The 21,662-nt window shown below is 41.0% G+C and overlaps 1 protein-coding gene across 1 annotated transcript in view; it reads right to left on the bottom strand.

Annotated features, from left to right (window-relative positions):
* Positions 1-13,993: 13,993 nt before the first annotated feature.
* Positions 13,994-21,662, bottom strand: part of RFX6 (regulatory factor X6) — a 37,007-nt gene continuing 29,338 nt past the window's right edge. The window contains exons 14-19 of the mRNA XM_075497335.1: positions 20,432-20,549; positions 19,213-19,335; positions 17,590-17,799; positions 16,541-17,050; positions 15,333-15,551; positions 13,994-14,160 (exon numbers count right to left, since the gene is read on the bottom strand). Coding sequence (XP_075353450.1) covers positions 13,994-14,160; positions 15,333-15,551; positions 16,541-17,050; positions 17,590-17,799; positions 19,213-19,335; positions 20,432-20,549 — 1,347 coding nt within the window. The remainder of the gene's footprint in view (positions 14,161-15,332; positions 15,552-16,540; positions 17,051-17,589; positions 17,800-19,212; positions 19,336-20,431; positions 20,550-21,662) is intronic.

The raw sequence follows: 21,662 nt of genomic DNA, 5'->3' as shown, positions 1-21,662 counted from the left end.
CATTATTGGAAAATCTTTTTAGCAATAAGGCAGGAATTTGCTACTATGTTCCTTCTAATACAGGAGTAAAGATTTAATGGTAGCATATCACCTCTCTTAGAGTATGTTTTCTGTCACTAAAGTAATGGCAAGTGGAATAAGAGACAGGTGGTGGTATCTATAAACTCTGCTAATGGCCCCATCAACATATGTTTAATGTATTCTAAACCATACTTCACATCCTACTGTTGCTAGTAGATTTCCTCTGGCACCTCTTCTCAACAAAGAAATTTGGAGAGGAAAGGAAACATTAATAAACCCAAAGTGTTTAATTTAAAAGCAGATATAAAGTTTAACACTGCTCGTAAGGAGGCTTATTTGACAAGAGAGCAGCTCATTATAGACCTCAATAATTTTGTTGCCAGCATTAGTGAAAGGCTTTGACAAAGCAAAGGCTTTTTAGATACAGTTATGGCCTTTCTGCTGCATTTGGTGTTTGATCATGTCATGCAACTGCATCACTTTCTAATGGATTACAAAAGTCGACCAGTCATGAGACAACTCTGGGTAAATGTTTGTTGGGAGAAGAAAAGGTCAGGTCTACAACAACAGGTTTTCCACTGCTTAGGTTTTTTAAACATATCTTCCTCTGTTAAAAATCCATTTTGTGTTCTAACACACAGGTATATTTCAGGATGAATTCAGGTCCCCTGCTTTTCAGTGAGGCCTTGAACAAGCCTGTGCTGCCATTTCACCTCCAAACTTTCAGAGGGTGAGCTTTGGGTGGTGGGAACTTGCCTTCCTCCTCCTCCCTGCACCTGAAGAGCCGCCAGCACAGCAGGGCCGTAATCCCCAGCAGCGTCACCAAGTGCTTTGAGAGCACCGATAACAGCGATGATGGCACCGATAGTCCTTGTGCTGGCAAGTTGTATCCAAAGCCTTGCCAATGAATGCAGAGTGAAATCAGCCCTCTTCAGAGTGCAGAGCTCCTACGAAGAATTACTGCTGCAGGAATAGTCTCATGTGAGTGTGTGAGTGTGTGAACTCCCATCATTAGGACCAAATTCTGCCTGATCTACTCATAAAATCCCTACTGAAATCAACATTTAGTGTGGCAGAGGAAGGCAGAATTTGGATGCTATGGTTTCTAGCTGGCCCCCAGAGCTTATCCTGAATGTGCATCATGTGAAACAGCTGCTGTCGGGCAGCCCGACTTAATAGCACTATTATACTTGATCACCAGGAGCACTTTCTTCCAAAGGCCTGTGTTTCTTGAAAAACATTATAACTGCTATGTTAGCATGCTTTTCCTGGTGATGTGCTTATCTAGCAACAACAATAGCCTGAAAACACTTGAATCACCCTACTTTCTTGTACCCTGCTCAGGATACAAGGCCCTTTCCAAACAGTGGGCACTTGATGTGATATTGGGGCAAAAAAACAGAGTCAGAACCAGCTGTAAAGTGTCAGTTCAGGAGACATGAGGAGCGCTTAGGTACCAAACCCCAGCTGGACCTTAGGTACCCAAACTCCTATGCATCACTATATATGTGATCGACCTAATGCACACCAGTAGGAATTGGCTCTTCAGAGAAGGCAGCCTCAGTCCTCAGCTCCTGTTGGGGTTCAGGAGGAGAAGGAGGTGGTGCTTTCACTTCACAGCTTCTTCCTCAAGGTGTCTGCCCAGGCAAGGGGTGCCCAGGGTCATCTTCCTCTCCTGGTGGAGAAGAGTCCCGCTCCCACAACTGGGGCTGCGCATCAGGCCCAGTGGTTCTTGCTGAGAGCAGTCGTTAAAGAGTTACTGGCTTAAATACAGAATTATCCTGGCAGCAGACATGGCAATTGTGTCCCGCGTGCAGTACAGGGAGAGGCTAAGATCTGATACAAACTTCTGGGTTCTGCCCTGGGCTCACTTTTATTAAAATGCTATGACTGTGCCTTATTTCTTTGGATTGATTTCCTGGTTACAAGTACATGCTTAGGGTAAAGAAGGGAGGCAAGCAAGAGGATAAAATAAATTACTAGAAATTCAAAAGGCCTCTAAAATATGCTTTAAAGGGCTATTTGTTATTATAGATAGTAACAAAATCAGCTATTATCATATTCTAGGAAAAAATACAAATATCTTCTATTCATATAAAGAAATAATTCAAATTGCTTTTGTGTTGTCAGTGCTATGCCAGAGTCATGCTATGATTTCCAGCAGAACATTAGTTTATGTTTTTTTGTGTTATTACAGAGGATCAGGTCCACACTAATGAAATGAAGCACTTTAGCCTGCACTTAGTCTTAATTGAAAGTCAATTAATCTACTCATATATGTAAAGTTAATTTAATAAAAGCAGGACTGCAATATGCAGCAATTTACGGGATCAGGCCCTAGGAATTTTTCCTCTTTCCTCTTAATGATTAAAAATGATTTTCCTTTAGATTCACTAGAGTGTCCCTTGGCCCCCCATTTTAGCCAGCACAGCTCTCTGTCCTGAATGCTGTTATTTATTAAGAACCCCGGGAAAACAGGTCAGCTACTAGAAACTCTTATTTGACTTAGCAGATATGATCTCAGACACCCAAAGTTACTCTTCATCTCTCAAACTCTGTAAAAAAATTACAAAAGGGTACCACACTTGTGAGACCCCCTCCGTGTTGTAGTGTCGCTGCTGGTGCCCATTTTCCCTCTTGCTTTAGCTTCTGATTTTGCTTTGGGGTCAGTGAGGGTCAGTGGTAGGAAGAGGTGTTGAAGATGATCTCCCGTTTGTCTATTTTTGCTTTTATTTTCATGAGTCCATATCTCTCATCACCAGCTTGTCAGACCCTGCTTTTACCCATCCAGCCCGGTAACAGAGCAGTGCCTCACAGTGCTTCGTACGTAGTGTGGATGGTGGGTATCTTACGCTGTGCCGTGATGGAGGCAGACGGGACTGGATTTTAGCATATTGCTAACAAAGCAGAGCCAGACTTCCTCTGACTCTTCTGGCTCCATATTTGAGTTGATGTTTATAAGCGGCGCAAGCCAACAGAGGGGGGGGTTTGTCTCTGTTAAAGAATATGTAGAATATGTACACGCTCAGTGAAGACCAAGACCAAGGCTCTCAGCTGCAACTGCACAGCTTAGTGAGGGTTTCCTACAACATGCTGTAGAGAGTTGCTGCTTTCCCTGCATGTGAAAGATCAAATGTATGTCATTTGAAACCATCCCCAAATTTTCCTTTCCCTGTGCCTTCCCATGTCCTGTTACTTTATCTATAAAATCCATAGTCTAAAATAAAACGTTACTTATTTCACCAAATTTTATTTTAATTTTATATAGAAATAACTTTACCTGCTCATCTTTTTTACCTCTGTATTAATTCCTGGTAAGGTGTTAATAATTGTCTCAGTTGTACACTTGCAATATTGGACTTTACATACAACCTTGCTGAGCCTCAGCTTGCAGTATAGTATTGCAGTTTGTTTCCTTAGGTTTGTTTGTGGCTCTCTCGCAGCCACCCATTGATACTGAAGCAGAGATGGTTAACAAATACAAGCTGGGAAAATCAGTTGATCTTCCGTTTGCTGAAGGCCTGATGGAGAGCTGTACTGCAGTAGCTAATGCAAAGTTCTGGTTAAATATTGTCCTACCGTTTGCACTATACCGTCTGTTGTTTTTACACTAAAGGCTTAGCAGAGGTTGGAGGCAGTATTGACTTTGTAATTAAACTATTTTAACTTCAGGATTTTGTAATCACCGTACTTAAACCATCTGTTATGGTACATGGGCCATTTCCCCACCCCCCGCTCCACCCCTCCTCTCCGGGCACAAAACGCCATCGTGTTTTTCATTGCAAAGCCCCTCTTACGATGGGGGTAGAAAGGGAAAATGAGGATAATTCCCTTTTTCTAAGACAACGTGCAAAAGCTCATGGAGCTTTCGCTCCTTGCGAGGGGAGGTGCAGGTAGGACTTCCACGCCTGGCTCCTCCTGTCCCCTGGTCCCAGGGGCGAAGTAGAGGGCTTCCTAGCGGGGCACCTGCCTTTCCTGGCTGCTCGGCCCTCGCCAGGGACTTCCACTGGGAGAAGTAAGGGAAGGGGATGGAGCCTGGGCTCTACCAGGGTGCTGCTCGTGTGGGGAACCACTGAGCTCTTTGTGCTTAGGGAAAGAAAACAGAAGAAAGGGTTGAGGCAGAAGACAGAGCAGCAGATTTTGTGAAGCTTTTTGTGTCTGTTGACCGCCCTTTGTACCTCCCTTGCTGACCAGGACAACCAACACCTTGTATCTGAAGTTTTCAATGCTGCTCGAACAGTAGCACCACTGCCTGTATAATCTTGGACAAATCCTTTAGGATTTGCCTACTCCTGCAAGTTGCAATAAGTCAGTATGGAGAAAGCCATAGCAAACTGTTCCAGGGGTATAACACTCCGGCATTCCCAGCAAAATGAGCATTAGCACCTGGCAACACCAAATTCTGGACTTTCACCAGTGTAACTAAGTCAATGCAAAAAAGATTATCTTAGCCAAAACAGTTATGATAGTAATACTGCTACGTATTAAAACCTGGGATGTCTTTCTCTGCATCGGTAAAACAAATTATCAGCGTCTTTTCCCTTTTCCCAGTTGTGTGGGATTCTTTTGTTTTGTTTTGTTTCACTGGGTTGGTTTGGTCTGCAGTTTCAGCAGATCCAAATGCATGCTGAACGTGTGCTGAGATAAAGTAGGGGTTTTCCTATTTTACATGTATAAAGTTAATCAGAAGTCTGGATTCTTTATACCTGGTTTGCTGCTCTGAATTTAAATCACTAGGTCAGACATTTTTGTGCACCCCTTAGTTAAAAATGTCTTTTAATTTTGCTTCATCTTGCCTCAGTGTTGTGTGTTCACCTACATTTTCTTACTGGCAGTCAGCTCGGCAGAGCTCTTTGGACCAGTGCATGAGAGAAATGCACTCTCACATCTTGTCACATAAACCTGAGGTATTGAAAAAAACAGAGAAATATACAAGTGGCAGGGAATCTTCCCAGTTGTACTGAGCAGATTCACTTTTTTTCTCTTGTTCTAGTTTGCCAAAGAAGAATTTTCTTTCAGGACAGATGAAAGGGCTAAATCAGACAGCAAATGTTCTGTATACCTAAATATTGAATCCAATTGTTCTCCCACATATCGTGCCCGTCACACACGTTCTGTAGACCTACGCTTTGATCTCAGCCCAAGTTTGTTTGCTTTTGAAGCTTCTGAAGCATTTGAAGCATTATAGCTTCTGAAGCTCTTTTTGGGGACAGCAGATAAAGTAGTGCTTGAGAGAGGCAGATTTTTGCTGTTAAGCAGTGCAAGCACACCAGGACTCCTGAGGCTGCATTTGCACGTGTAGATAAGAGGGCTGGCCACCCTTTGGTGTGTCTTACGTGGCCTGCCCCACCGACTTGCTTCATGAACCTGTCTCAGGAAAATGACATTTTCTTCAAAATTCCTGGAGGCTGAAAGAAAATTGGTCAATGCAGTGCGATTGTAGGTGGGTGAGAAATTCCATTTAATTCAATCCTGTCTGACAGCAATAACCACTGTTACCAATGACACTGGGTTTCACTAATTTCTATCCCCCTTGTAAAGAAATGGCATGTTTCTATTTATTTCCTTTCCTAAACAAGGACCTTTCTACCACGCTGTAGTTGTTGTGAAAAAGTGCAGCATTTTACCCGGTGCTAGCGTAGGCCAGTGACATGAAGCAAGACCAGTCCCTCCCCACGCCCACCCCCACTCTGTGAATTTTGTTTGTATCTCTGTGGCTCTTCAGCATGCACTTGCCTGGCAAAGCCATGTCGTTAATGCCAGGCAGCAGGAACTGCTGAGTGCGCAACACTTCAGAAGAACTGTTTGCTTGCTTGAGACGCTAAATGCAGATGTGGAATTCTTGCCTTACCTTTCGAATTGTCAATAAGTGGATAGAACGGAGGTTAGCATTTTCAAGTGTTGGACCTGCAGTCTAATAGGTTTCTTGCATGTTTTCATGTGTTGTTCCGCTCAGCATTGCAAGGGTGAAGACCCATTTCTTTAAAGATAGATAGGTAAGTATTGCTATAGAAGTAAGTTTTCTAGAAATTAGATGCCTGGATTTTTTAGAAGGTATCTTCTAATCCTTACAGGATTAAGGATTAGATCCTCATATGTATCAAAAGCTCTCTGCACCCATCCATGTTAATAAAGCTAAACTCCAAACTCCATTTTCAAAAATGCTCGGGCACTTGTTAGCTTATCTCTCTGGTCACCTCTCAGCTTAGCCCCCAGGACATGTAACGCGTAGCCAGATGTTGATTAAAGACACCTTCTCCACTGCACGCTATCTGGACATCACCCAATTTGAGCTGAGATGCTGTGTGATGCCCAGTTCAATCTGCTCTGCTAAGTGACTAGGATTTCTTGGAGGCTGCTGTTAATTGTCATTGACTGCGTTGTTGCAGGGCTGCAGCCAGCTTGGGGCTGGGGCTCACAGTAGCCCAAGCAGGTGGGAAAACATCTGTCCCTGACCTTGCAGACTGCACTAAGACTTTCCAGGGCCAACACCCATGAAGGGACTTAAAACTTGTCATGTACTCTACGGCATAACTACTGCACATCCTGTTGCCAACCAGACTTCTCAACCTCAACCGAGGCATCTAGGATCCCCATAGGATGCGTGGAGAGGCTCATGTTTCACATGGAAATCACGTGAGCCACAACTCTAAGAATCTGTGTGAGCAACAAGTGCTAAGCAAAGGGATTTGTTGAGCAAAAGCATCTCTCGGGGACAGCCACCTGCCAAACTCTATTTTGCCTGGAGGTAGACGAGAGAGGGACGTAGTTCCAGGCCTAAATAGTTCAGCTTTGCTTGTGTCTGAGTTGTCCAGGAATCTGGGGCATATCACTTATCAGTGACAGATCATGTCTTCACTGCTAGCAGAAGTAGCGTGAACCTTATTCCCAGCTCCTTGAAGAGAGCAGGAGACCTGCGAGGCTACTCTTGGAAGACTGTGAAGGGCTGGGGAGGAAAATCTGTTTCACACTGATGATGTCGAGTAGATGTGGACGCTGGAGTGGACAAACTTTTTATTTATACTGTTTTCCTGCAGAGGGAACTGCTTGGCTTGAGGGTGAAGCCAGGTACTCCAGCAGTTATATGGGATGGGCTGTATAATCAGGAGATAAAGACCACTCTGTAAAGCAGAGGAGGAAACCAAGCTGACTATATAGATATGTCTTTAGCTTCTTCTTGATGGCACTGCTCCACTTTATGTAAACTTTGGAATAGGATCAGAGATCTGATTTTCTTCCAAATGAGCAAACACCATGATCAGCTGGAATAGCTCAATATGAAACTTAATCTGTGGCTCAGTTCATATTTATATATTTAAGCAAAGTGTTACATCCCCAGTACAATGGACTGAGTCCATTTCAGTCTCATCCTCAGTATTTTATTCTTTTAAAAATTCATTTCCCTAGATTTTTCCACATACCCTTCATTTAGAATGAAATTCACCTTTCAGTTTTAGAAGGACCTTAATGGTGTAGGTAACCTTTTATATTCCCTTCTAAATTTCTTTAAAAATTAACGATACTATCAATTATACAATGACGAGTATTTTAGTAGTTTCAGAAATGGAACTGAAAGAGAACTGTTACATCTAGGGCACTGAAGGTAGTTCATCAGCTCTTCTTCAGGAGCCAGAAGCTGGATAACTGCTATCTTAAGCATTTCTGGAGACTGGGCATGTGATCTCTAAAATTAAAGTACTTACCAAGAACTGAAAGCTGAGGACTGCCAGAAACTCATAGCCTCTGTGGACTGGGTGTGGAGGAGGACTGATCCAGTATATCAGTCAGTGGATGGCACACCTGCTTGTGAAAAAACTTGTAGAGTCAAAGTAAAGATGCTGTTTGAGGATGCTGTACATCGAGGGTAGTTTTTGAAGGCTGATCATACTTTGAAGATGAAGCTTGGTAAAGACTGTATTAGAAAGAAAGGAAGGGCTGCTTATTGTCCACCCCTGCATTACATACAGTTGGTATTTTTACTGTAGCGGAGATTTTCTAAAACATGTCATTTTAATTAAATTTTGAGTGATTTCTATATATCTGGATGTGAAACAGCTGACTAATCAATAAAGTCAGCTTCTGAACAAAACCGAATGAGATGAGAAAATTAAATATGACAAGAATTAAAAAGGCATATAATACCAAATTCTAAATGTACAATTTCACTGTATGTCTCTCTTTACTGTAGCAAGAAGGGCACAAGGGCAGTATGAACATGTGGCCCTTTATTTGGTCAAGGATAATAATCAACTAAGCCAAAAGGAAGGGAAGTAGATTTTCCTAGTTCAGCCGCTAATATAATCTTTTACGTGTCTCCAATTGTGTAACCAGTGCTCCATGCAGCATTGTAACATGCAGCCATTGTTAAATGGAAAAAACCTATGCAAATAACAAAGAATCCAAAATGTAGAGAAATGGTATTTGGTGTCACTAATTATGCAATGGGCATGATATTTTGCCTCCCTCCATTTCAGATCCTAGCCCTGCTTCTCTCCTATTTTGCCTGCTCATGCCTCGGCTGGCAGGCTCAGGTCCTGGTGAGAAGTGATTCTGCTGAGCCTTGTAAGTGCTGCAAATATCTGGTGACCATGGATGCAGCATAGTTTGTGGTAGGATCTCCTGCTTTCCTGATCTTTCACCATCCCAGTAATGTTGATTACTTGAGGTCTTATCACTAGCAATGATGCAGCATTTCTCTAGAGGCTACAGATACCTACAGTCCTTCCATTAAGGTTATCATTCTCATCTTAGGCTGTGAAAGATGCATCTCTTTTCCATCAGAGAGGTTTCAGCTAATGACTACTTAGATGGGCATTGATCCTGGCTCACACCATTACTGACCTAGTCCTGGCCTTTTATTCCAACTTAGTCCTAGCCTTTTATACCACCTCTTAGCTGAAGCTAATGACTATGTCAGTGACTCTTACTAATTTCAATAATAAGCATAGATCCTTGCAGGTCTTAAATTCATAATTAGTTCAGATTCACTGCTTCATGTTGGCCTGAACCCCAACCATGACTTTAAATTCCCCAGTGCCAGCCTCAGAAGTATGATTGACAATTTGGTCTCCATCACCTAAACCCTCAAAGTAGTCTTCCTCAATTTCTTCTAGACCTGGCTTTAACCTAAATGGCTCATGTTCTTTCATTTCCAAATGTAAACTTCAAATCAACTTTCAGTCTACTCTTAAGACTAGACCTTGAAGGAATCATAACTTTCCCCTACATAGCTTAGGAAATACATAGCTTTCCCCTGCTTCAAACCCAAACCCTCCCAGCTGGGCAGTGGAATCGCGTGGGCAGCAGATCACCTGGTCTGGCAGTAGGTTTCATATATGCTCAACAACCCCTGCTAAATGCAGAAACAACCCACTTTCACCAGTTCCTGCCCAAGTAAATCTTAATTTTAATTCTGACTATAATATTAATCTATACTGGTCTCCCTACATCCTGTTTTGTCTAGAACTAAGCATAGTTTGTGGGTCCCTCTAAGCAGCAGCATTAAGCCAATCTTGATGGCCACTTCTAAATCCAGTATTGACTCATGGTCTCAGCTTCATGTTGACCCAACCCTTGAAGTTAACCCTGATGCCAAAGCTAACTCAGATTTAAGCTCCACCCTGAGTACATCACTAAGAAGGAAGCAGCAAACTTTCCTGAATTTAACTAAGTTAAGTTAAGCATACCATGCAGGCCTTACTGGCAGGAGCCATAAGCCAAGCTCAGGCATTATTCAGGCTCATCCAACATACTAGCCTGACTCCAATCCCATAAACCCAGTTGTAGCTGTTTCCAAATCCAACAGAGTTCATCATAAAAGCTAGAGCTGTGACCTGTTTCAGACTGGCAATTTACTATCACCTTGTAGGCCTTTATTTGCAACAGTCATAAGACCCATACTAGCCAGCCCACCCTTGCCCAGACTCCAACCCCAAGGCTAATATAGAATTTAATCCAATCCCTAAAGCTAGATTAGTGATTCCAATTAAACTGTAGCCCAAAGCTATTCACACAAAAGGCTGTTACTTACAACCTGGGGCATGTCAGCCCCAAAACTAGCTCTAATCTATCTCTTCCCAGTTATCAAAACCAGGTAAGGCCTCCTGTATTACCTAGATCTAATCACTAGTAGGCAGCCTCAAATCTTTTAACTTTAGCTTGGTGGCCCCTTTTATTTTAGCACAGTCGTATTGTCTGCTGGGGGTCTCCAGGCCTGTAGCAGCACATCTTTATCCAGGGGTATGGCATTGGTGACCTGTATTGTTACTCTCTTGCTTCTACAGATTCTTGCATTTCTCTGCCTGATCTTTGATTCTGTTCCTAACAGATTCAGTTGCTTTAGTGTCAAATATCTGCTTTTCCAAGAGTGAGAACATCTCTACAGTTTTTTCTTTAAGTGCTCTAAGAGTGGGGGGGTTTTGTAGTTGTTTCTTCTCTGACAACTTGCTCCATAAACCTAAAGTCTACTCAGTTCTGGTCCCACACCGAGGGAAACAGCACTGCGCTGAGTGATATAAAGCATCCGTTCCCATTCCAGCATATCTGTGGTCTTCTAATAGTCTGCCTTAAATACAAGGTTCTGCTAAATGGCTCATCTCTACCTGCTGCACGGCAGGCTCCCTTCCTCTCTGTGACCGCTGACCGCTCACGTACTGGACAGAGGTGGCTGGCAGGATGCTGATCAGACCAGTAAGATGCATCGGGCATGTGGGATGACAGTATGATACACAGGTTCACTGTGGAGTATGCAGTAGGAACAGATTGCACCAAACCAGTATTGAATGCCCACTTCATTGCAGTTGCACCCTTTTTACAAGTCATTACACTATGCTATCACTACGCGTTTGACGGTGAAGTCAAACTTTCTTTTGCTAATTTTCAGTCTGGAGCAAAATTCCCATGGTCCTAATTGCCTTCAGAGTCGAAGAACTGCACGTCTCTTCCAGCATGAATTCTGTAAGTGTCCCTGTTGCTTGCTAGGCACGGGACCACGGCACACAAGACAATCGGTTCTTCTCCAAATAGTGCTTTGTCTTGGTTGATATAATTTGTGTTAGAATCAGTTTTACTTTGGAAGTGGCAGCAGATTTGACCTGTTCATCCATCTCTCTTTCGCCTTTTCTAGCACCAGTTCAAATTGACTGATATTGGCAAATAGATCAAAAGGATTTCATTTTTCATTTTCCCTTCTCAGAAAAAAAAAAAGCTTTTTTTCCCCTTTAGGCAATATTCATTTGACACTGATTGTACTCAATATCTACAATTTTTTATCACAGATTTTCTGGTATGTATGTATTAAAACCAACATATTAATGCATCCACAAAAATGCAACTGAATCGAGTAATACAAGACCACCAAGTGGTGACTCCATTGATTCTTTATATTATTTACTGTAATGCTGCTACACTACTAAGGGTAAAAATCTTCCCAATCCACAAAAGCTATGAATTATTTCATTTCCCACAGACAAAACTTACTGAATTCATCAAACCACATATTTGACTGAACTAATGGGTCATAAGATGGAAATTTCTCATTTGGTTTTGCTAGTTACAATTATTATGGGTTTGTCTTGTTCTTCAGCACTATGAGAGATGCCTCTTAACTGGCTTGCATATCAGAATATTTTTAGTGCTCTCTGCTGTTGATAATGAACTGAAATTTACAGCAGTGTGATACTTCATGCTACTCTGCGTTTTGTAGCCATCACAAGAATCTGCACATTTAATGATACAATATTGTTTCTTATCTCAGGTAAAGTGCAGATAAAGTAATTTACACCAAAAAACCCCCCCACAATGCAAAATAGTTCAAATGAAAAAAAGAAAATTATTGGAAATGCATATAAATCACGTGAGAGTCACTATGTACCACCAACTATGCTTTTTATGTAGGGCATGATGGACTAAGACCCTGTCTGCTAGTGACTGCCTCTTCCTCTGAATTCTAAATATTGCTCTCAAGCAAATTCAGCAATTGAGAAGTTTCCAGCTTAAAGTAATTATTTAGGCCATGCCATTTGTCAGCAGAGGGAGCCAAGCATTTCAGGATAGTGACATATCCCTTCCCTTCATACTGCCTGTTCCCATCTTATCTCACTTGGGATGGGAGGGATGTCTCTCTCTTCACTGACTATAGAGGAAATCTGTGTGACCTGCTTAGATGGGGAACCTGACCTTTATAGGACTAATTTTAGGAGAAAATATGTCCTGTTCTGAATAATCATGAAGAAAGAACTCTTTTGCAGTACTTACTTCACATGCTGTAAAGCCTTGCCCAATAAATATTTGTTTGAACAGTCTATATTACCACTACATGTCATTGGGAATTTTTATTGAAACCAAAACTCTCTTGCATCATTATGGCATTTTTAGTCACAACATAAGACTTCATCCTAAATTAGGAAGCAACTGAGCTGAAGTCTTCTACATCTCAATTACTGAACTATGGTGTCTTATTTCTGCATAAAGTATTTCATATCAGGAATTATTTGAGAGCTAGCCCAGTCAATGCTCCTTATTACTTTTCTGCTGCAGTCAGACTTCTCATGATAGAAAACTCTAAAGGAAGGTATACAGGATTAGAAATAAAAACTTCATCACCGTATCATGCATTTTCTTCCACCAAAAATACCCTACTATCTAATTCCACAATATCCAGCATATATTCAATGGACTGAATGGGAATATGGACATCAAATAACCTCAGAAGACTGGATTTAAATCCAAATCCGAATCTGATGATGGGACAATCTGATTATAAAATAACACCTGTTATTTCATGAATGTGTAGCAAGAAGCTTGTTTTGTAAGTCTCTTCTCCCTTCCCTTCCCTTCCCTTCCCTTCCCTTCCCTTCCCTTCCCTTCCCTTCCCTTCCCTTCCCTTCCCTTCCCTTCCCTTCCCTTCCCTTCCCTTCCCTTCCCTTCCCTTCCCTTCCCTCTTTAATACCGTTAGTGAATATTCTTCACCTGGCTTCTCCAGGAACATACATAAATGCATGTTTGTATACAGAATATCATGGCACCTCTAAAATATTTTTTTATTAAAACAGCTGATCTGGAGGGTTGCAATAATTTTTAATCATCTTTACTACTTTTGGTCTCAGCATACACAGTTGCCCTAAACCCATGAAAGTTGATGGACAGCTTTCTGTGGATTTCCACCAGTAGAAATTTTGGGCTCATACCACAAGTAATTTTGAAATCCCATGATATTTTGTGGCACGGTTTCATTTGTTTCAGTTATCCAGATACAGTAGCAGGCTACTGCAATTAGTTAGCTTATGATATTTGCATGTTTTGTTGGTTTTATTTTAAGAGGAAGTGGTTTATTTTAAAAGAAAAAAAATCCCCACAATATGTTTTGTTTATTTCCTGAGGACTTTCACTTACACAAGTAGGCACTAAACATTTGAAACTGACTTTCCAGAGCACAACAGTAAAAAACTTAAGGATTTGGCTTAGTTTCATTTAAAACAGTAAAAATTGACCTTGTAAACATTTCCATAGGAGGTAGGATGCATACATTTGACAATCTGTCAAATAAGAGAAAGTAAACAGTTACTCTGTGATCCTAATAAATAATGAGCAACAGAGGCATTAAATAAACACTTTTATACAAAAAGACATAAGTGAAAGACTAAAATAGCATTTTTAATAAATTAGGAATAGATGTAATAATTTCTTTACAACTTAGTCTTGCTTGCAAGAATCTCTGGTTCTTTCTGCTCACCCTGAATTTCTGACTGAAAAGCTGTAATGGTGAGAACAATCCCAAGTGATTCACAAGCAGGACTAAATCTGAATATAGCTATTTTTTTTTGTGTGGAGGGCTGCTAATCTTTCTAAAATGGCTCCTTTAACATCTATATGTAATACTTTTCTATACCACCAATTTGAAGGGGATTGTCATCATAGCCTTAATGTCTGGATTTGGGAAGTAAGCTTAAGGCACTGACGTGTCTCTCCCAGTTCAGGTTCCTCCAGCAGCTGCTCCCATGAAGACAGTGTTGATTGGTGGTAAAGATGACACCATATCTCTGCTTGGTGGGCCATGGGACTCCACATTCTCCTGAGAAGGGAACTGACCAGATGTTCCATACATACACTGGGAAGAAGATGTGGTTTGCATGTTTGAAGCTGTGGGGAAAAAAGGTTACTATCATTGCAAGTTTTCTATCTATTGAAATTAATAAAAAACACAATCCACTTTCATCTGATGGAAACCCTTATCTACCAGGCACACCATCTGAAGGACGGAAATGTCAACACTTCATACTTCACTCAATTTACCTATACTTCTATAACTTTTCTTCAGTGGCTCCTCATGCCATCAGGGGATAGGTCAAAACCCATGTATAAGTCAGTGAACTCTGCTAAAAATCCAGATATGGGCCTGAAGTTTGCGGCTTGCATATGAGCCATCTTCTGTGAAAAGTGTGCAAAGCTATTTATGTGCGCTACGCTCGTCTTTCCATATCTTGCACCATTCAGGTCCCTATTCACTGGTGGTATCACTGCCACCACCTGGCACATATCAACATAGAATACAGAAGCTACTTGATGGGCACAGTCCTGGTGTGGTGCTGCTGAGTTTTTTTTCCCCCTCTAGCATCCTTTAAAGGACTGAGCACTGAATTCTTGCAGAGCCTTAATGAGGCAAGTAATGTCTGATCTTCTGTGCAAGGTTAACAGGTAAGTAGTAGGAAGAGCTAATCTTGTGGAGAAACAAACGGTGCCCTAGTTTATATCTTCCATGCAACCCTTTTTGGAATATGAGACCAAACTCAGCTGCAATTTAATGCATATACCAAAACAAACCCTTTGGGGTTAGGTAATTTCACCTAAAATTCACTGTCAGTGGGAGCTTTGCCTAATACTCACAGTTGTTAAAGCATAGGACAGGAAGGGACTATACCACAGGAAGTATATATCTAGACATCCCTGACCCAGGGTTCATTTGATCTGCTTGACAGTGAGGATCCTTAAGTGTCCTTAGAAGAGGCCAGTCCATTATTAGCTCACTTAATAGTTAGAAAGTGTTTCCTAACATGGATTTTTCTGCAATTCAGGCCAGTCATTCCACTCCTCATGGACAATGGATCATAGTCCTCCTTATGGGAGTGAAGAGTTATTAAACCACTGTCCTGCATTTTTAAGAAAAACACATCTTATGATACCTTCTAGGTACTGAGCTATTTTATCTCTATATGTATCTCATATACTATATATGTGAACTACAGTTTAATACTCAGCACTTGTTAGGATGCTAAAAAGTTCATAGCTCTCCCTCAGTCGTTGGCTATACTTACGCATAGGAGTCCGACAGACAATTGAAGGTGAGGACTCTGTGTAGTATGAGCCTGTTTGTTTTCTTGTGCTGTCATCCAAGATACTCAGTGGATCATGTATATCATTGTATGATGGCAATGATCGAATGCTGCTTACACTGCTGATTACAGAAACATGTTGATCCACCATTGTTCCAAGTCTGTCAGATTCTGGATAATTTATATTGTTTCCATAATATCCTATTGACAGGAGATTGGAAAAAAGCAGAGTGAAACTACTGTTGAAGAGAAAGGGCAGGAGCCTGTGATAACCTGGGACAAAAGGGGATTGTTACCGGCTGAGTACCTTGAGAATAAGATTATTTATGTACACATACAGCCTAGTAACATGAGTAGCATATTCAGTGACTGACCCAAAAGAGGGGTGGTAACAAGGGAGCAAAAAGATCCTAAGAGTTCAGTCATGCCTTCAGTACGGAATTGCCCTTCCATTCTAAGTTCAGAATCAAACAGTAGCCTGCAATCAGTGACCATAAGAGACACCCTGGGGACTCCTATCCACACTTCAGTGCTCCCTTCTGAAGCTCACAATCAAGGAAAGTATACCTGGAAATAAAATCCGCATGGTAATACATACTTACTGCATATACAAATCCATATAAAAGCAACATTTCCACTGTGTCTTTCCTCCAGAAGAGGGAGGTGTTTTTGCTGACTGCATCTCTGAAGCAGATTGTGGCATACGTTTGAAGTATGAGAAATACTAGGGCCAAAGTCTCAAACTAATGCTAATGCACATTTTTATACTTCGTTTCACCATCCTGACCCTGTGACTAGAATGGTCCATTATGCTGATCCCAGAGGTAAGCTTTCTTATGCCTGCTCTATTTCACAGTAGAGGTTTTGGGGGCTTTTCAAGGGATTGTTAAATCACAAGGTCATCCTGGTTTTGCTTCCTTTGTGCAAGACATGGCGATGGTGCCAAAGGAAGATTAGCATAGGTGCAGCAGATGCATTTGAGGTCAACTGAGGATTCACCAGAGGAAAATAAATCCTTAAGTAGCTTGTTAAGCTGCTTTACAGTCTCTGTGTGTCATCAGAGAAGTGGAAAACAGGAAGGTATAAATAAGAGCTGAAAAACATCTTCCATAGAAGCAAGCAGAGGAAAAAGTGTTTTACTCCAGCAAGGAAAGAGAAACAGAAGGGGAAAAGAAAATATATATTAATACCGTTGGAAGCATTAGCGGGATATGCTGCTCCTGGGCACGTAGATACTGAGTTGCTCAAGAAATTGAAACTCCCAGTATTCAGAAACTGCATAGTGTGTGTGTCCTGAGACATGGGTGAGGGACCATAGTTGGAAGGAGATCTGACATTGTATGGAGACACAGCACAACTGTTGCTGAAGTAGTCTCTGGAGAACTGCTGTTCACTCAAGGCATTGAATCGGCTGAGCTCTGCTCTGTGATGGTAAACTCCTGAAGTGGAATGGGCCTGAGTTCTGAACATAGCCTGGTAATTGGAATTGTTTCCATAGTAATTCTGATTAGTTTGTGACAAAGTCTGATAAAGGGGTTCTGAGTAGGAAGAGCACTGTGAATGTGTGGATAACACTGGACCTACACTTGGAGGTCTCACAGCCATTGGCCCCTGGTTGATAACACTTCCTCGGCTGACCATGGCTGGTGAAATGGGTGGAGTCATCAGGTGACCAGTGCTTTGAGACAGCTCCATCTGGCCTGGAATAAATAAGCATTAGCCATGATTAGCATTCATACTGCAGTACTGCTGAATAGAGGGGATCTGTTAAGACACAAACCCTCTAGTGAAGTGTACATTATCATCTGAAACCTTTACAAAGGATTTTATGCATTGTCCCCACCTATACAACACACACTCTTTAATCCATGGCTTCAGGCTATAGAGCTTCCCACTTTCATTCTCCAGCTTGGAGGCTGCCACATTCAGTGGGAAATTCCAGCAGTTACAAGCCTCGTGTGCTCCAGGTATTATTGTTCATTCTCTCCTCACAAGAACCTCACCAAGCCAAGAGGTATAGGATAGTTTTATCGTTGTTCCAAGAGGATCTATTACTAGCAGGGCTCTACAATTGCCACCTTCTGTAAATCAGCAGAGAGGGTGAGCTCATGAAACGTTATTTACTAGAGGTCGTTGTAAATGCATATGGTCATTGCTCCTACTACAGCAACATGTTACTGTGGGCTGAAAGACTAACAAGCGAATAAGAGAAGGAGAAACTAGAAGAACTGATACATACCTGTCAGCTGCATATTCTCACTGTCTCCTGTGGCGAAGGGGTTCAGACCAGAAGGTACACTGCTGGGCTGACAAGCTGACAAGGGCACATAGGTTTGCTCTGCTAGACACTCGTTTTTGACTGAAGTGTCACTGGGCAGAGGAGCAGCTTTGTTACGATTTGCTAGGAAGCAAGAGCTTGGTGATGCAGTAAAGGTGGCTTTGCTTGCATCTGGAAGAGTAAGTGAAAACTCTTGGTGGCTGTTATGTAGGCTCATTGCACATAAATTCACCACTAGTATATAGACAGCATATGAGCCGCCTGATTTGTTTGTATCTTTGGTTGCTTATTTTAAAACCCAGTGAAGCCTCCATATTTTGCATGTAGCCAATGAATACAAATATTGCTCTAGTCTTGATCTTTCCAGTGGAACTGTTTGTATCATATTCCCTGACCACAGATCTACATCACAGAGTATCAGCTCCTTACTGAAGCCATCATAGTGAAGGTATGAATCAGATTTATTCCCTTGAAGTAAATGTCAGCAATGAAGTCAAGTAAATTGTACTAAGAGTGAATCAGGCTCATGACATTTCATCCTAAAGAATTAACAATGGGAGTTTCAGAATGCTTGAACTCTATTTTCATACTAAGATCTAGAGAAAAGCATTTGTTGTACTCAGTAGTTCTTCAGTTTTCTGCAGACTATTGATAAACTCAGTGGAAGTTTTGCTATCCTTCAGTGGAAACCATGACTTTACCTTACGGTTTCAAGTACTTCACCGAAGTATCCAAGGATAAGGCAACTGCTACATACGACAAGTTTTTTTCCTGAAGGCTGAATTAAAAGAAAAAGCGCAGCATCTACTATCAGACAAATTCTATGAAAGTTTCTTGCAGCAAAGTGCAGATTTAGAGTAACAACAACCAAAAAGTAAAAGATTGATTGCTGGTGCTAATGTTAATAAAAAATAGTTCAGCAGAACCCAGTTGAATTGCACTGGATTTTTAGGGATTAACTTGGACCAGAATTTGATCCAAATCAATCTTCATTCATTTTATAGCAAAGGACCTGGAGCATATGACTTCCAACTGCCTAACCCTGAAGAAGCCTGGTAGATGGAAAATGTTAAGGATACTGTTTTAAATTCATTTTGTTTCTCTTCCACATAGTAGTACTTCAGCCAGATGCTAAATAGGGATCCAAACTTGTGTTCCAACCTTGCAAGGATATTTGCATTTTGGTAACATTTAATACATTCCTAGTTCAAGGTGTAATTACATATTTAAGCTTTGGCAGAAAAACTGGATTAGGAATTCCTGCCCTTTCTGTTCCTTATACCTCTTTTCACAGTTCAGGTTGTGGCCCTTCAGATGTACCTACAAGTGTTTGTTGCCTCCAAGATCATTTCAGTGATTCAGTGTATTCACATTCCCACAAAATGTTATTAAGTGAACTATGGTAGGAAGGTGGGAATGAATTGCTGAGTGAATGGTCACAAGCTTTTCAGGTGAATTTGACAATGTTGCATAGAACTACACCTTCAGGAGAAGATAGTTAGCCTGCCTCTGTTTAAAGTTAAACAAATATGTCAACTTCTAAAAATACAGGAGTACATTCAAAAGAAACCAAGTTCTAGTTACCTAAATTCTTCATGTATTTGTCCAGTAGATTCTGGAGTTCTTGTTCTTTGTCATTGTTGAACTGTGTCTCCATGGCGAGCAGGATGTACTCATCTAGTAGCATGCGGATCAAATGAAAAGAACCTTTTGGAGGAGAAAGAGAGAGAGTAGCTGAGTTATCTTTGTGACCATCTCTCACCACTCTACAAGAAGCGAGTGAAACAAACAAATAATTGTGGACTTTAAATGACCTGGCAAGACCAACAAGGAAGAGTACCTAACTTCTAGCTCTAATCTCTCTTTGCACTGGCCCACCTAGCTCAATTGTTTACTGTCCTGCAGGCTATTTGACCACTAATTACATCAAAGAAAAATACTGATGAAAGTGAGACATGCTTTATACTTGAAGAGGGCACACAGTGGAGCTAGATAAGGCCAAAGTCTGCTAGAATGCCTCTGCTCTATTTCTGTTTGCCTTGGGCTAAATAACCAGACAATAACTGGTGAAGTCTTTGACCTTATTTCAAGGATATATCACATTAAAAATGTGCGTCTCCTTACAGCCATTTCAAATACCCTCTGAATTTTAGATAACAATGTACCTACAACTAAACTTAGGAAATTATGTACTAGATTTAAAGTGAGTTTCACTTGCTCTACCATCTTCTATTTTATAAAATGTTCTGAGAGTCCCCCAAAATGTAAACATTTCTGAAGATGAACATGTGAACCTTAAGTTTTAAAAGCCACAAACACTGTTGAATTGCCTGTCTGCTGATCCCAGAATTAAATGAGTGGTAATCTGTCAAATTCCTTTTGCTTTTATGAAAACATACCATGCACAATAACTCCTATACAGCAGTAATTTTTTACCAAACTGATCCACATGTAAAACTAATTCATTTGAATCTTCTGTCTCCTATAGTGAGATACGCAGTTACACTTCCATTGCCATATCAAAACAAACAGAGCTTCTAGCTCTTAAATGGCAAAGCAGCATCAAACAGCAATTCAAAAGAAAAATACCTTGGAAAAATGAACATGTGACACAGGTCACCAACAAAATATTGCTAGCATTTACTGTGAAATGTTAGTTTGAAAAACACGTTACACAGCATTTATGGCTTTGATCAAAGAATCTTTAGACTAGGACAGACTCCTCTGCTGAGGAAATGGTAGAAAGCTGGTAAGTGCTAGCACATATGTACAAAATATGACTGTTTTTACAAAGCCCAGGTACCAAAACTTGACGCGTTGTTTAGGGTTAGGTTATGCATCACTCGAGCACCAAAAAAACTCCATTTGAGAAGGAAGTCTTGAGCTCTCTTCTTTAATGACCTCCCATTTTGCTTGCTTGCCTGGAAGAGAATAGTAAAATACTGTTAAGTATGCTAACTTGCTTTCTGCACACAGGAGAAAAGAAAAGGCAACTAATATGCTTGAGAGTCCAAGGAGTCCTTGACTCAGGCTGATGTGGCAGGGTGGATCAAGCTGCCCGATTCAAACTGTCTTCATAATGTGTGTCCTAAAGTGATAAAGAAGAGCATCATTCACTCTTTTCAGTACAACCAGAGTAAAGCTCTGCCAATGTTAGATAAAGCAAACTGCTTACTGCTTGGGCTTTGCTGTGCCCTGAAGGTATATAAATTAGATCATATTCTAGTATTAAAAGTGCCAAATTATTCTGTAAATATACAGGTGTACAAGGCAGAAAGAAAAAAACCCACCCTCTGGCACTATATTATTCCACATAAACAGGGAACAGAAATTAGTCTTTGTACTTTAATCTGTATAATACTGGCCAGACTTTCTCTTACAAAATGGTATGTTTACTATCCTAACATTGACGCTTTTAATGCTGCTCATTTCATACTGTCACTTTGCTCTGGCAGTGATTTGTTCGTGTGGTAATGTATGCCCTGTTGCTTTCTCAAACAGCAAGCAGAAAGAAGCTGTTGTGCGAGTTTGACAGTAACAACACTTTAGCATGAACAGAAGGCAGACAGCAATGGAAGGATTACATGTTCTGTAAATTATTAACTTCTGCTTAGTTGACCTAGCTGCATATCAGGACTTGTAGGTATTTCTTACCCCTAACTACAGGAAAACAATGCTAGGAACCATACCTGTTAACTTTAATAATACAGTATCACATAGTAGATGCTGAACGGGAGAGTGCTTCACCTTTTCTGCCTGGCTTGTTTATAAGGAATTGTCTTCTGAAATTGTGGAATCAGTTTTAGACCATAATAATTCAGTTCTAAAATACATTGTGATTTCTCAGCTTCAGTGGGAGTTTTGTGTCTAGGTAAGTGTGTATGAGGACTTGCTTTGGCTCTGCTGCCCTCAATCATCCAAAGCTCCTCACTGTGTTGCTCATATATGACAGCAAATGTTAGGAAACTCAGAGTGCTTTAAAAAGAAAGAAATTATCACTGTCTCCATTGAAATTTGGGAAAACAGGTGAAGAA

The sequence above is a fragment of the Mycteria americana genome, chromosome 3, assembly GCF_035582795.1.
Source record: "Mycteria americana isolate JAX WOST 10 ecotype Jacksonville Zoo and Gardens chromosome 3, USCA_MyAme_1.0, whole genome shotgun sequence".
In the NCBI taxonomy this organism is placed as follows: domain Eukaryota; kingdom Metazoa; phylum Chordata; class Aves; order Ciconiiformes; family Ciconiidae; genus Mycteria; species Mycteria americana.
The sequence above is the reverse complement of the archived record's forward strand: the minus strand, read 5'-3'. Positions and strand labels throughout refer to the sequence as shown.